Source organism: Aythya ferina, assembly GCF_964211825.1.
Source record: "Aythya ferina genome assembly, chromosome: Z".
Lineage (NCBI taxonomy): Eukaryota > Metazoa > Chordata > Aves > Anseriformes > Anatidae > Aythya > Aythya ferina.
Genome location: NC_140299.1, coordinates 10,195,681 through 10,211,443, shown reverse-complemented (window position 1 = coordinate 10,211,443; position 15,763 = coordinate 10,195,681). Strand labels below are relative to the sequence as shown.

The window sequence follows — 15,763 nt, the reverse complement described above, 5'->3', positions numbered from 1 at the left end:
CTTGAAATACTCCATAGCAAACACAAAGGAAAGAATTAATATGGAGGTAAGGAAAATGGCAAATAAGGAAAATAGGAGGGAAAAAAAATACCATACATGGAACACTAGTTTTTGAAAGCATCAATTTGGGTTTGACAAAGCAACCATTTTTCTTTAGAGAATGAAAAGAGTTATCAACTGAATTTTCATTTCAACAAAAAAGCTTTGATGAAATGCCATGTGACATTAATAAGGCTGGATAGGCTAAGGAGGAGTAGGGGAGCTTTGTGGTGGGTAAACAAATTACTAGTTGAACCATGGACAACGCAATAAGGAAGCTTGTGGGAGTAAGGACCTGCTGATAAAATCTGCTGATGACAAATATGGGAGAATTATCAATACAGAACTCAGACCTTGATGGAAAAAAAATTGATGACACTGAAGATTGCAACAACAGATTAAATATGGTAGAAATAGAAAGGTCAGAGCACCAAAACCTGATGTGAATTCTACTGCACACAAGGGGTTCCTCGGTGGAAGAACAGCAGGTGAAAGCAGAGTTGAGTTCTAGTCATCGCACTGTGGCCATGAGCCACTATGATACAGTCATGTAAGGAGAGAGTATCATCTATAGAGGATATCTGCTGAAACATCTCCATAGAAATAAAAGCATAAGTAACACTGTACAGTGCTGGCAAGACTCCTTCACAAAGGCATGTACAATCTTATTCTACATCAAAGTAAAAATAATTTACATAAAAATGGCAAAACCAGTGTGAGGATACAAAGACAATACTGTAAGAAGAGAATGAGACAAACCACTTAAAAAATTAACCTTTTTCCTCTGTTTAAGGGAGTGTGGAAGGGAGAACATACAGCATGGAAGAACTTAGGCTAAATAAAAATGGCGGGTGAAAATTTGGTGTCTAACCATGACAGTCCTGCAGTACCCTTTCAAAAGGAAATGCAGACACCAAATCTAACCATTTTCAAAGAAGAAAGATGGGCAATTTATGTAGGAGATAATGACAGTATTACACATTGCCAAAGGGCTACCACGCACCAAGAAGCCCTCTGTAGTCCCTTGTGACAATGATGTATACAGCTGAAGAACCAGTGGCCACATTACCCACAACTGTTGGCATGCAGATTAACAGGGTGCAGGCACCTCCAGGAGTGCCAGTTAAACAAATCAATCCATAGTTTACATCCCTGTTATAGGCAGGAACATTGTAGACGTTCCTCTATCCTTGAAGGCAAATGGCAATGTCGTTTAGGTGGAACTGCTGTACCTGGGGAGTTTTCCACCTCTGAAGGTAGCAGTTGCTGCAGGACACAGAAGGGCTCCAGGAGCTGCTCTGGGTCTTGTCACCAGCCACAGATCTGCCCAAGTCTAGCCCAAGAAAACAGCCAGGCTTGCTTAGAGCCTGGGCAAGCAGAGAAAACGTTGGGAAAGATGCAAAGAACATCTGGATGCAAAGAACACCTGGAACAGCTATGAGTTTGTTGATTTGTTTGTTTAACACTGTCCTTCCCAAAACAAATAGAACAGCAATGTTGACACTTAACACCTAGACAGAAAAAGTAATTTTATGGATGGCTTCTACTTCACTTCTCTGAACTGTTGTGTCACTGGATCTTTCTTTGTAAGCAGACAGACCAGTCTGAATCAGGATTTTTTTTTTTTCCACTGATCTCCAGTAAGGACTAAAGAGATGGAGCAACAAACGTAAGCGAAACTGACCATCACCTCTCTATTCAGTTTTTGTATTTCTGATGTTGATGGATGACAGTTTTACACCCACTTCCAACAAATGTCTTCAGCCAAGGAAGTGCCTGTCACCCCTAGTAATGCAGCATGTTAACTCGCAGGAAAGGATGCTGGAAGGTCGTCTCCAAGTAATTACAGTTTCTTACCAACCAAGAGCTGCTTAGCCAAATCATGTCAGTGACAGCAGCATAAATTGAAATGGATTAAAAAGAGCATCTAAGGCACAGTATTCAGTCATAGGGAAGACAATGTTTACTGAAGCCTAAGAAGGCATCCAGTAGGAGTTGTGCTTATTCAGGAAAAGCAGCAGCCAAGATTACAAGTAATTTGAGAAGTTACTTAAAGCTGCAATTTGCAAATTTTGCAATTTATCTCATACACAGGAAGATGTTTCAATGGGGAAATTACAAATTTAAATAAACAAATATTTCTGTAGAAAAGAAAGTCCATAAAACAGAGGCGAAACCAGAAGAATCACTGTCTTTCTTTTGGAAGAACATCCCCAGATCTGTTAGCCAACTTCAGGACGACATAAAAGTCTAAACACCTAACTTTCCATCACATTTAAGTATTGTGTCTAAGAGAAGGAAAACATGGAAAGGTGCAGTATTTCAACAGATAGGGAAAACAAATCAGTGACTTTTTATTTGTTTTGCAAATCATGCTAACTTGTTTTCAAATACCATGCTTGGTTATCAAACCTCCGATACCTAAATTAGCTATAGATGAATCTGAATCAGGCAAAAGCAACTGTTTCACCATCTAAATTAAACTTCTAGTCACGCCTAATTAGATCCTTTCTTCAAGGGTATTAGCAGAATCAGACTAAGCTAAATCATCCCAATTAAACTAGTTGGTCTTGTGGTTCAATGTCTTTATTGATTCAAGCATGCTGCATTTTACATGGATCCAAAGCTGCAACAAGCAGAAGGATTATTTCAACATCGGTGCATTCAGCAAGAGCATCAATTTAAAAAACTGAAAAGCTACAAAGGAAGCTCCTTCCACCTGATGAATCTTCCAGTACTAGTTTTCCACCTGACAGATGAGTTGCCTACATGAGACTGCAATGTTTCTGCACCAAAGCCAGAAGAGGACAGAATTTGTCACCAGTCCCAGATACGTCTGCACTTCCAATAAAGTGCTAATGGATGGACATTTGCCAGTAAGAATGATACAAACCTCTTGATACACAGGCCAATAAAGCTTAGAAATGAGAAAGCATCAGACTCAATGGATAGGATCTACATGGAAGCCAAAAAGCCACGCAATGTTCAGTCTGCTCCAGGAAGGTAATTTGGTCTGATCCATACAGTCACGCAGTGGGCACCTAATCCATGCAGCATAAGCTCAAGAAAATAAAAAAGGGAAACTGAGAATTTAACAGCCAGAACTTTCTCTACATGAGATACAGTCACAAACACAAATTAAGATGTTACACAGCAGCCAACAAAAAATTATGTGGATCCTCTTAGGAGGAAAGAGTTATTTGTTGCCCTCAGGCTGCCCACACAACAGAGCACGATGAGCGGAGAGGCAACAGGTCCAAGACTGGAGAGGCAATTACTACCTACAGCCGATAATTAGCTAGTTAGCTAAGTATCTATTAGCTAGTTAGCTAATTATCTGATATTAGCTGATAATACAGCTAATACCTACCTTCGAGCACTGCCCTGCTCAAAACAAAGTGCAGCCCGGAGCTAGAATGGCATGGCATCTGCAGCAGACACCTCCCAGCACCCATAGTCTCATTCAATCTTGGTACTACAGCCCATAATGGTATTTTTGACTTCGATTACTGTAAGCATACAAAACAATTAGTGATGAAATGAAATAATGCAGCTGAGGAATAATGCAAAACAAGGAAATGCTTGGTTTAAGCAAGATTCGTAAAGAGGAAGACTGGAAAAGACAAAACAGACCATTCGTACTCTGCACATGGTGCCTTTGCACACTATGTGTGCCCCACAGAGCACTGAAGGGCAGAGACCACCCAAAGCATTCATATTGTCTCTTTGTACAAGGTACTATGCACTGAACAGACTCTAACTCATACACAGCGTTAACGTTTCCTCTCACAACCATAACATGCTAAACTGAATCTCAGCGCTGCAGCTGGAGCAATGGTTACATGAAGACAAGGCATGCACACACAGCAGTTTCAGAAAGAGATGCTGGTTAGAAGGGACAACATGTACAACCTGGAGCTCTCCTCTACCTCCTTCTGTGAAGAAAAAAGAGAGAAGAAGGAGAGGAACAAAAGTTAATAGACCGGATTTTTGCCATGCGCTCTCTGATTTCAGAAAGTGGGCTAAACATTTGCTGTGAGTTGATAAAACATTTGTGCAGCACCGAGTTCTCCATGTGCTTCCCGGGACATACACCAGTTAATCTCTACGAATTAAGCTCAAGTTAAACTCTGATCAAATTTCACCGATAACTGCACATGCATTAGAACATATGGTTTTGAGAGCTGATTTTTACAGAGTTACAGTTCCTGTTTTTATTAACTCAAGAATTTTAAGTAATCTTAATACAGCATTAGAGGTGCCATTTATCACACTTGAGAGACAACCTGTATATAATACAAAGAGGAACAGATTTGTTCCCCCTTTTCCCCAGAGCACATACACTATTTCCATTTGAAGCATCCCCCTTCCTTCCCTCCTCGCCCCCTGTACATTTTGCCCGTGACGAGGAAACTGGTAGCTCCCACGGAACACATTTTGCTTCTGCAGATACCATAATGCAAGGAGATATTTTCTGGCTTTATAAATCTAGGCGGTTGTCCTCTGAGAAAAAATCCAGAAGCCTCCTACACTAAATCTCATGTTTATGGATAGGCAATTTCAAGGCTAGTAAAGTTACATGAGAGTCACACTAAAACTTCCGGTAGAGACGTGGCATCTTGTAAGCCTTCCAGTCAGATAATTCTGTATCTGCACAGAAGAGTCATATTACTCATTTGCTAATGAAAGATGGAGGAGAAGGAATGTCTTCATGGCAACGGAGGCCACTCAGACAGGTTTAAAAGCTAAAATAAGTTTTCAAAGTTGCTCCCTGTACGGGTGTAATTACACACATGCAATCACTAAGACAGGAAAACAGAGAAGCTATTTTAACTCAATCACTAAGGAGAAGTCAAATTACTTCAGCAAATGAAGTGGGGGACTGTAGCTAAAATAAAAGCCCTACTTTCCACCTTAAGACATGCCTGCATGGATCCTCAGCAGGAGCACCACCTTTCAGTGGTGCCCAGTGCCAGGACAAGGGGCAATGGGCACAAACTGGAGCACAGCAGGTTCCCTCTGAGCATCAGGAAGCGTTTCTGTGCTGAATGGGTGTCAAAGCACTGGCAGAGGTGGCCCAGCGAGGCTGTGGGGTCTCCTCCTTGGAGATCTTCAAAAGCCACCTGGACATGGTCCTGGACACCCTGCTCTGGCTGTCCCTGCTTGGGTGGGGTCTGGGCAAGAGGGACCCTGAGTTCCTGCCCCCCTCAGCCATTCTGGGATTCTGTGAAAGCCCCTGAACCACCCTGCAGGCCTCTGGTTTGTGAGCTAATGGAGGAGAAAACACAAGCAGCAGCATGCTGCTGTCTTCTGTGTAACAGCCACGTTTTGCCAGTCAGCTCCACACGAACCTGCAGACCTGGAGAAGCTGAGGAAACTTAGGGGCCATCCCAGACTCAGCCAGGAAGACATGTTTTTGGGCATAGACATTTCTGACTCTTCCCCTCTAAAACAATTTTATACACCATCCTCCTGTCTGTGCCTTCCTATTAAGCAAAAAAACCTTCTCAGCCAGGCAGCCCCATTTCACTTCAAGTCCTCTTTTTTTTTGTCCCTCTCTTCAACAGTTACCCCAAGCCCTAGAAGCCCAATCCCATCCTCTCCTGACTTGGTCTCTTTGGTTGTCTCAGTGTGTCACAGACAGATCCAGACTTTCCTCATCCTTGGGTTTCATCTATTTTTGAACCAGATTCCTTCCTGGTACCTCCGGAGCCTGTGAAGTCTCTGAGCGTAGGGGATGGAGAAGACCTGGACTCACTGCCACTCTCAGGTCTGCCATGGCTCCATCATGCTGAGCAGGGAAAACCCAATTTTAGTCCCTGGCTGGAAAACACTGGGGACAGATGGAGTGCAACAGCTTAACTGCAGCAAGTTACCAGTGAGCATACGCAAACTACACATTTTTTTTAAAAGCTTATTCACTTCATTTATTTGGGGATGGTCTTCCACAAATAAACCCTTGACAAAGACCTACCACTGCCAAATTTTAAGGTCAGAGGGCAATAGAGCTTCTTAAATACAAGTCAAGCTAATTTTGATACAAGCAGAGCAATGGATCTTGCATTAGGCTCGTTTTGGGAAATGCTGGATTAGTTTGGCTTAAATTTCCTATATATCTTTGACTTCTGAGCCCCTTCAGTTTAAAGCTAATAGGGATGGTTTCATGCTAAATAACATTTGGCAAAGCTCACAGCCACTTCAGGCAAAGATTGAAAATCTTCCGATAACACCCCCTTACAGGAGATGTGCTCACAGCATCATCAGTGACTAACCTGGTTAACCCCCAGTAATAGAATTCTTTCACCATTCCACTTCCAAACATTTCATTTACGTCTACAAAAAAACTGTCATTTCAGGATGGTGGGTTTTGTTGTTGGTTGTGTGTTTTTTTTGTTTGTTTTAAGAGCACACATAATCACACCATCCTTACCTAATTTGCTTTTTTTGCCTCTTCCAAATTAAAACTTTAAAAGCTTGCTCATATTTTCAGGGGATATTTTAGTTTCTTTTTTGACTTCAAATTAAATACAACTATTTACATACATCTGCTAACTTCTAAATTGTTCTGGTAATTTGCATCTGTGTACAACTATAAATAATTTAAGCCTTTATGCCAGTGCATCATCTCTGATTCACCAAAACACACAGACTTACTAACACCTTCAAAGTTACCATCTATTCCTTTGCCGCAGCCTGCTGCCAAACGCATTTAATAAAATACCCTGAACTTGAACTTTCAATCAGGCATAAGTAAGACAGCGGTTCAGGCTCAGAACCAAAAAGCCAGCAGGCAGAATTTTTTCAGAGTTTTCAGTGGACCTGACCCAGGACTTAAAAGCACATTAAGAACAAATTAATGTCTTTGAAGTAGGACATATACAGGCATCTGCAGCTGGGAAAAACAATACTACCACCACCCTTTTGTTACACTCACAGTTTGATGCTTTTTCCAACAGAAGAAAATAAGAGCTTGGCCCAAACATATTTTAGGTTGAGCACAACTCAAACAAAATTGTTGCTTCACTTTCTGAGAAAATGCATGCCAAAACCACCCTATTTCAAACTGAATGATTGTATGATTAATTTTGTCCTTCTCTACAGCCCCTGGCAAGGCTGCCATCCCTCCTCTCGCTCTAGCTACTGCCAAGAGGTTACTTACCCACTGCTTTTCTCTGCCTGCTGGTTCCATCCTCTGCTAGCACTGTTTTGTTGTTTTTGTTTTGTTTTGTTTTTTTTTGTGATGCCCTGCTGTACTTTCCAGACAGGACTGCTCTTCCTTCACAGCTTCCTTGCCTTGCCCTGATGGTCTGGCTGCTTTGCTACCTAACCTCTCTTCTGTTTTTTTTTCCCTAAGCTCTCCCCCTTTTCTCATCCCTTAGCCACTTTTTCCAAATATCTTTGACTCTTTTGGAGTCCTCCAGTCGCTCAAAGTGCATTTCCTACACCCATGCTTATTGGTATAACCTCAGTAGTCACATCAATCATATATATATATGCCTTTACATGAGAATCATGCAAACATTAACTCTTCACATAGGAAAACTGAACAAGGGAGGCTCAGGATGCCAATCCACACTGGAACCAGATTTAAGACAATGAATTCCAGTTGTAATCATTATCTTCCTCACTGTTTTGGCTACTTCTTGCCCTGCAAACATGCTTGTACTGCTCTAACTCTACTGACACAAGCAGCCTCCTCTCACAGTTGGTGAAGCCTCAGAAACAGTTGATTCTTTTGTTGATTTGTGGCAAAAGTTAACCCAAACCACTGCCTGCTGCCCAGGTCCTAAAACTAGGACAGGACTAAGTTTTCTAATAAAAAAAAAAAGTCAGTTTGATCTTTATTATCTATAATTGAGTGATTTGAACATTCCCTTGAAAAACAGAAATAGGTATATATCTGTGCCAAGCCTGAAAGAAATCCTAGTGCTTGACTCATTAAAAACCTATTGTTTGAATTAACTCTGCAATAAGGACCTCACATAAAATAAGAAAGTGAAGAGATGATTACATGCTTTGTGATCTGCGTAACTGAGAAGGTCACTAGTAGAGAAGTCAAATATGGATTGTTTCCTCAGTAAAAGCACAGTCACTGGAAAAAAACACTCTGAGCAAGACAACTTTTACAATAGGAAAAAGAGCACTGATTATTCTAACTTTCATAATTGCAATGAGAAAAGTGAACAAAATATTTGATGCAAATATTTGAGGCTTGAAATAAGGAAATGAAGATTTCAAACTGTAGTTCCAGCTTCCACCACTCCTGAAACCATTGAGCCTCTTCCCTTAACTGTGCAATGATTTTGACAGAGATGCCACTGAGAGAGTCCCCTTACTGCCTGGAGCGGGAGCAGGCAGATGGACCTAGATTTCAACGTTAGATTTGGTTTTACCAAATCAAGACCTATCAAAACACTGCCCCTCAAAGCATGTTGGTCATTTCCATCTTCCATGTCCTCAGGAAGGGGTTAATCAGCACTGCTCCTCCGCTGCATCAGCTCTCATCCATTGTGGTCAAACACCTCCTTATCTGTACTGGTAATAAGGAATGCAGCTCCACAGAAATGGAATATTATCTCATAGACAAGTTACAGAAATAATATGAAAACACAGGTCTCAACTTTTTTTTTTTTAATAATTACTTTTTATTTTTGTTTTTAAGGTCTCTACTAGGATAACATCTAGCAGCAATTAACACCAAGAACTCCCACTTCGTGATGGAGCCACTTGAAGTCTAGAACCACTCAACTTCTAAAACTGCAAATCCAGCTACTTATAGCTCAAATGCACACTTAGTTATCACATCTTAACTATTATATTTAACAAGGAACCAAGTCACGAATTATGATGAAAACCCCTAACACCTGCTATTTTGAAAATACACTGCAAATCTCCCTCCCTCCCCCTCTCTCTCTCAAAAAAAGTGAAACTTCCTAATTTGCATTCCGGTGTGTTGTACAACAAATTTTAGGGCTTTTTTTTGGTCGGTACTATTGTACAGTGCATGCAATTGCTCTCATAATCACCTCCTAAGATAGTTCTAATAAACTGTTCAGAGTAAGGTGTTAGCTACTAGCTGCACAAGATACCTGATTTTGATATCTCTTTAAAAACATTTATTTTAGTTTACCTGAATTTGTCTCCTCAGCAGAAATCCAGTTTCCTTCCTGTGCTAATTCTTTTAACAGTCTCCTACGCATTTGTCTCTTTTCCCTTAGCACATTTTTGAAATTGTTGATGCATTTGTTCAGGTAGATGGTCTCAGCGCACACCTTTTCAAGGCTCATGGGTCTGCACTCCTTTCCTTGCTCAGGCAGAGAGCTTGCATCTACTCCAATCTCATCAAGAGGTGAGTGCTGCCCAGCAGGAATTTCACAGTCTGATGACGGCATCAAACACGAAACAGGAGACTCACACGGAACTGAGGAAAGACTGGAAGGAATGAACTGCATTTGAGCAGACGCTTCGCTATTTGCAGTTGTGTTGGCCTGGCTCTCGGAGGACTGACTAGGAGGGGTTTCTGCAAAGTTGTCGGAGCTGCCACACATACCTGAACTGGTCAGCATGAGTGTATTGTCATCATCCATCTGTAAGCCACTGTCATTTTCCAAAAGCATTTCAGAATCGCTTGTCTCCAGTTTGTTGAACACCACCTGCAGAGCAGACCTGAAATGATGAATGGCTTTCCCAAGCTTATTAGTGTAAAACTTCATGTCTACAAGATCAATGTTATCCCGGGAATGGTCAAGAAAATACTGGGAATTTTCCAGGACATCCCTAAAGACCTGATCAGTTGGATCTTGATCATTCAGGTCCATTTGAATCATATCTTTCAAGCTGTCACTACTGTCAGCCATTTCATCTGTTGTGTGATCATAGCTAATGGTTGTCACCCCACTAGAAACATCTTCCCTTTGAGCATCAGCTTTCTCCGGATTGGTAAATTTGCATGGGGTATCACAGTCTCTTTCAATTCCTTCTGCAGTTATCCTCTCATCTTTATCTAGAAGGGAAGAACCATTCTCAGTGCCACTCCCAGTACCATGCCTGTGTTCACTTTCAGTGCCTGAAGCACACATCTGGCTTGCACGACCCAAAGACTCTGATGAACGGCAATCATTTCCATCACTCGGTGTGGCCAAACCAGTCACCTGTGGATTTTGTGGAGGTTCACAAAGGGCCTTGTGAAAGTCACTCTCACACGAAGGCTGCTCACTGCAACTTACTGTTTGTGCTTCCTTCCCAGTTTCAGGTACCAAGTTGCTTTTCTTAGTCAAGGTTGACTTCTGCACAGAATCACATCTCTCCTCTGTGCTCTGTGGTTTTTTGCTCGTGCTTTTATACTTAACCTGGCACGAGTCAGTTCGAAGGTGCCCAGCTCCATCAGTTCTCTGAGAAGCATCAAGATTCAACGAGTTGCGATGATTTTTCTTTGAGCCAGACTGAGAAGAGACAGACTCTGCTTTGCGGCCCCTCTGGACATTTTGCTGCTTTTGCTCATCTCTGGTAGCAATCCGGACCCCTGAGCTTTGCAGAAGAACAGATTTCTGTAAAATAAAGTCTCTCTGTTCACAATTGACGAGTTTCACAACCGCCGGTCTTGGTGTTAAAGGCTTGCCTGTACCAGTATCTGACCTATACGCGTCTTTTATATACTTACTGCATTGGATACCGTTGAAACAGTGATATTCAGACAAGAAGCTGCAGATAAGCTCTAATGTGTTTTCACCATCTTTTTCTGGAATGCCATAAAAATATAACACTGGTTCTTCCTTGCGTACCTCCCTGTTTGGCTCCTGAGTGTGTGTACTCGAGGTTTTGGCAGTGGAACCACTTTGCAGGCCTTCTATCTCACTCAAGACCGTATCTACACAGCTAGAGACTTCATCCACAGAGCCTTTTATCAAGGTGAGGTGCTGCCGGAGCTCTGCAATCTCCGTCTGGATGCGACTTATTCCCTGAAGCTCTTTAACGATGTAATCAACCACATCAGCTGAGCGATCTCTCGACTGCCGTCTACGGCTCTTGTATGCAGCAGGCTTTTCCTGGGGAAAGCACCCTTGCCTTTCAGCTATCTCTCTCCAGCTCATTGTGACACTAAGGGAAGAAAGGTCCTGCTCCTCAGATACTTTACCCTTTCTTTCAGAAGAGGTCTGCATCGTACCATCAGAAGCATTTCCTTCCGAGTCCTTCTTGTTCTGTTGAACCGAGCACGGTATTTTCACATAGCCATCCCAGTTCAGTTCCACCTCACCAACGCACACTTCACTCATGCCCTTGGAATCGTGCTCTCCATCCTGGTGGAAGTCCCCTCCAGCAGTGGAAAATTCGGTGCTGGCAGAGCTCCTCTTTATTCCGCAAACAAACATGTCCGTTTCGATCTCTACTGGGGAGAGCTGGCAGTGATGAGCGTGGCTCGGGTTCTCATCTACCTGGCCTTGAAGGAGCCTCTTCATTTTGTCCCGCAGGATCAGATGGAGTCTTTGCTTCCGGAATTGCTTCCTGGCCCACAATTTTACAACAGGTTTTCTGTGCAGAAGCGCAATTTCATTTTCTTGCTTTTTCAATCTACTTCTAGCAAACATCATCAGCAGCTGCACCTGAGTTTTTCATAGTGCTACAAGCTGCACAAGCACACATCAATCACTTCCCAATGCACAACTCACATCCAGTTTTTATTCTGTCACGAAGCAGCTACCAAAAGAGGGGAAAAAAGATTACAGTTTGGTTCAGATAGAAATAGCCAAAGTAACTTAAGCAGATTTTTTTTTTTTTTTTTTTTTAAAGCATCCACATCAAAGCAGGCAGAAAGAGGATGTACTATTTAAAGTGCACAGTCATCATCTTGGTTTTGGCCACCTCCCCATATCAGACCCTTCTTTGCAGAAAGAACTGTTTCTCACTCCTACCCCTGCCCTGGAAATTTAAAGAGAACAAAGAGCAACTCTTTGGCCATTCCCTTACAGTACCATGTCTGCAAGTTCCTCTAAACTGAGATCCCCATGATAGTGTGCTTTATGATGGAATTACCCCACGAATACAGGATTCTGACAATTATTAAAAGTTTTATCCCCGCACATTTCCTTTCAGTCCATTCACAGTCTTCATCCTTTCTTGATTCAAACCAAAGCAGAAATAAAATTTTACTTGGCTCAGTACCAGCTATCCCCCAAGAACTGAACAAAGTCATGCACAGTGGCAGGAAGACTGGATGACAGATTTTGAGTGTAAAACCTTTTTTCTATTTTAATATTTTAATCTTAATATTTTGCTACTAAACACTAAAAAAAAAAAAAAACCTCAAAGCTTACTGGCTCCCAAGCTAACCTGCAGTTAAATATGCCACACTCAGCATATGTACGAACAGGCTGAGCTGACAGCATGAAGATTCTGCACGTCACTTCTACTCCAACCCTCAAGATTTTGTAGTGGATCATTTTCCCTATTTAAATCGCCTCTGCAAAGAACAAAGAAAAAAATACCATGCTACCTAATTAAAACTTTTTATGTGTCTTCACGTAAAAACACACAAACATCTCTTTTTCTCCAGAATGTCAGGCAGAGACCCAGGCAGACATCCTCCTTGAGTCAAGGTGACTGGAGGACGCCAGTGCCTTTGACATGCCAGTTTGGGCTCGCTGCTGAAGCACACATTCTTTCTCATGTTCTTGTTTCATGGAAGATCTATAGTAGATGCCTTTAATTTTTCATTTTTGTAATTATCCAGTCCTTAAAAATGACTTTCTTTTAAATCCACAATTACAACCAACATCACAAGCAATGTTCAGCCTAAGTTAAATTTCGCTGAGTGCTGCTTTATGGAGGAAGGCTTACTGCCACGTTGAAAGGAACAGAAACAGGGTCTCTAGTCTTAAAACAGCTAGACCAAGAATCAGGTTCATGTCAACATGCTTTTCTCCTACTCCATTCTCACCATCCTTTAAGGACTGGTAACCTTGGTTTCCCTGGCATGGTCTTTGCAACCCCGAAATCTTCTGCAAAGATGGTCGTGTGTTGTCCTGGCAGCACCCACTAGTGAGGGCTGGACCAGGTGCTAAGCCCAAGTGTTTCACATTCTCATGCTAAGCAGAGGACTGAATGCCACCGTAGGTTTGTCTACACTGAATTATGCCTTTGCCTAAAGACCAACAAGCTCCGAGCCTTTTCAGTGCCGAAGGGCCAGCTCCAGAGTTCACAGAAGCATTCACCAGGTGCCTCTTTCAGAGGTGAAACAGCAATTCCCATTTCAGAAGATTAATTCAAGGCTTGTACACCTGTACTGACCCCAAACTGCCGAAGAACAGAAGCCCTTTCTCTAATAATTCCTCCAGTTCTGCCTGACAGCCATTTGTAATATCACCAGCATTTTGCTGCCAGTGAGCATTTTTATCCCAGTGAAAATTTTGTTTTCATAGTTGTTGTTTCTCTTTGATGGCTGGGAAGAAAAGAAAGGTTTCTGATCTGGAGGAGATGGCACTTGCAAATACCAATCTCTATAATCAGAGCTAATTAACATGCTATAACAGAGGCTGCATCTGTGCTTCAGGCTTAAGCCCCATAATCCAGCATCTCAAATGAACTTCCATACCTGCCCTTATGTAAGTTAAACAAATTCCCCATTAAACTTGTAAGCTTCTTAAAGAAATTAATTTTTAATTTTATATAATTTTTCAGGTCATTAGTCCATAAAGATCTATATGGGCTTTTTTTATTGTTGTTGTTCTTTTGGTTTGGTTTTACTTCGTTTTTAGTATCTCTTATCTAACTAATCCCTCATAGAACAGGGTTGACCTAAGAAATATTTGCTCAGGCTATCTTCTTCCACTACTTAAACAATTTACCTTTCCACTTGATAGGCTAACTGGTAATTAATACCAGGAAAAAAAAAAAAAAAAAAGTTCTGTGTCAATATTAAGAAGTGAGCCTTCAGAGAACAAGCACCTGAATTCAGTGGCACCCTGGAAGAAGAGATCTACAGCTGTGGCTCCCTCCATGTGTTGCTTGAGGGTAGCTAGCAGAGATGCTCATTGCAAGTATTTTCCAGCATATCAAACCCTCAGTGCTAGGAGAAAAGCCTACACATGCTTGTGCAAGGACTCCCTTGGAAAGCTCAGCATTCGTCACGCTTCCTTTCTGCATGCAGCTTTCAGTGCAGCAGAGGGGCTTAATAATCATTTTAGTTTAAAAAAAGAAATCAAGCTGAAGTTCACTCTTGGTTCTTTTGTATGCTTAAACGCTTGATAGCAGCAGTTTGTTACGGAGGATGCTTTTTCCTGTTGAACACACTCACAGGACTGCAGCCATTGCAAAGCAGGCAGTTAACGCAAACACTACAAAGCTTTCATTTGTGTGCTCACACACATGTACACACATGCACACACACCTATTTCATTTTAGACTTCCAAAAAACAACAGCTTTGATTACAAATACCAGCAATACCTTTCCAGCTTGTCCCAAGAAGGACAGAAACTGCTCCCCTTGAGTCCGGGAACAAGACCGAAACAGAGCATGAGGACACTGGCAATGCCTCTCCACCTCTCTGTACAGTGGGTGGAAGCGAACAGATATCTCTCGGCTTGCATCAAAGAGCAAAACCCTGCCACTTATAAAAAACAAGCCAACAAGCAGGTAAGAGAATCGCCTGCTTCCATCCTCCTTCCCACCTTGGGTGCATTTCCTTGCTCCCTTCCTGCTGACCCAAAGCAGGCATTGTGCAGTTAACTGTCCCCTGGAAAAGTTCCTTAATACTTTAATGATGGTTTTGTTAGGGTCATGCTCCCTTGTAGCACAGACAATAAAGTGACACTGAAACCTTAATAAAGGTTCAGCCAAAAAAATACCTAATTTTGATGCAAATCCTCACTGAAGTCTTTCTCTTCCAGAATCACTTCAGAAGTCATATTAACATATATCAAGAAATCACATGTTTAAATAAAGGATATTTGCATCCTGATATCCTGCCAGATACTGCAAGCCCTCACACAAACTTTGTTCTGGTTGCATTTTTAGCAGACATTTCTCTGCAGAACTTACAGCTTCGCCCAGTTGTCTCTGGGTGGGCAGACTGAAGAGCAGCACGCACAGTTTCCACTATTTCTCCAACCTACAACTAACCAAATGGATGTTAAGCCCAAGGTAAGCAGGAGTAAGACATCACTGCCTTTCTTTGGGGATGTTTGTGTTATCTTGTAATTTCCGTGAGGACCAAATTGGCATCTTAAGATTTTAAAATCAAGGTGGGGAGGGGGGAGGAATGATGAACCAAACACTGCACAACTAATTACCTGGCCACAGGTGACATTTCTGGAGTATCTCTAACACAGGAACAATACTTACATCTCCTCCTGATATACTGGTTTGTGATCACAACAGGAGTAAAAACATGGCACATGATCATCAGTGATTGAGAAACAAGAACATGAGAAATCCCATGAAGGAATAAACTGCAGTTAGGAGATCTCTGCTCGACAACTGGGAATCAGTCACACTTTACACTGACAGCACTCTCCAGAAGGTCAGTCTCCACCAGAAGCTGCAAGCCACTCTGAACAGGGTGTTTGCTTCCAAGACCCACTGGGCAGACACGGTTCAAAGCAAAGGCAGCTTTGCAGTGCCTTTAGCACTGCCCCAAGCAGCAAAAAGCTGGCAGTTAAGCGGAAAAATAGGGTGTGAGATCACAGCTTCTTTGTGTCCACTGAAGCTCCGCTAAAATCTCTCTACCAG

At 42.0% G+C, this 15,763-nt stretch overlaps 1 protein-coding gene across 5 annotated transcripts in view; it reads right to left on the bottom strand.

The window, feature by feature from the left end:
• UNC13B (unc-13 homolog B) overlaps positions 1 to 15,763 on the bottom strand; it is a 213,361-nt gene that overhangs the window by 92,989 nt on the left and 104,609 nt on the right. For 2 of the 5 annotated variants that reach the window (XM_084503107.1, XM_084503109.1), the window contains exons 2-3: positions 9,170 to 11,733; positions 3,952 to 3,974 (exon numbers count right to left, since the gene is read on the bottom strand). The exons of 2 other annotated variants lie outside the window; for them this stretch is intronic. In XM_084503107.1, coding sequence (XP_084359233.1) covers positions 3,952 to 3,974; positions 9,170 to 11,627 — 2,481 coding nt within the window. In that variant the 5' untranslated portion in view covers positions 11,628 to 11,733. The remainder of the gene's footprint in view (positions 1 to 3,951; positions 3,975 to 9,169; positions 11,734 to 15,763) is intronic. One more of the 5 variants, XM_084503108.1, reaches the window with a different exon arrangement.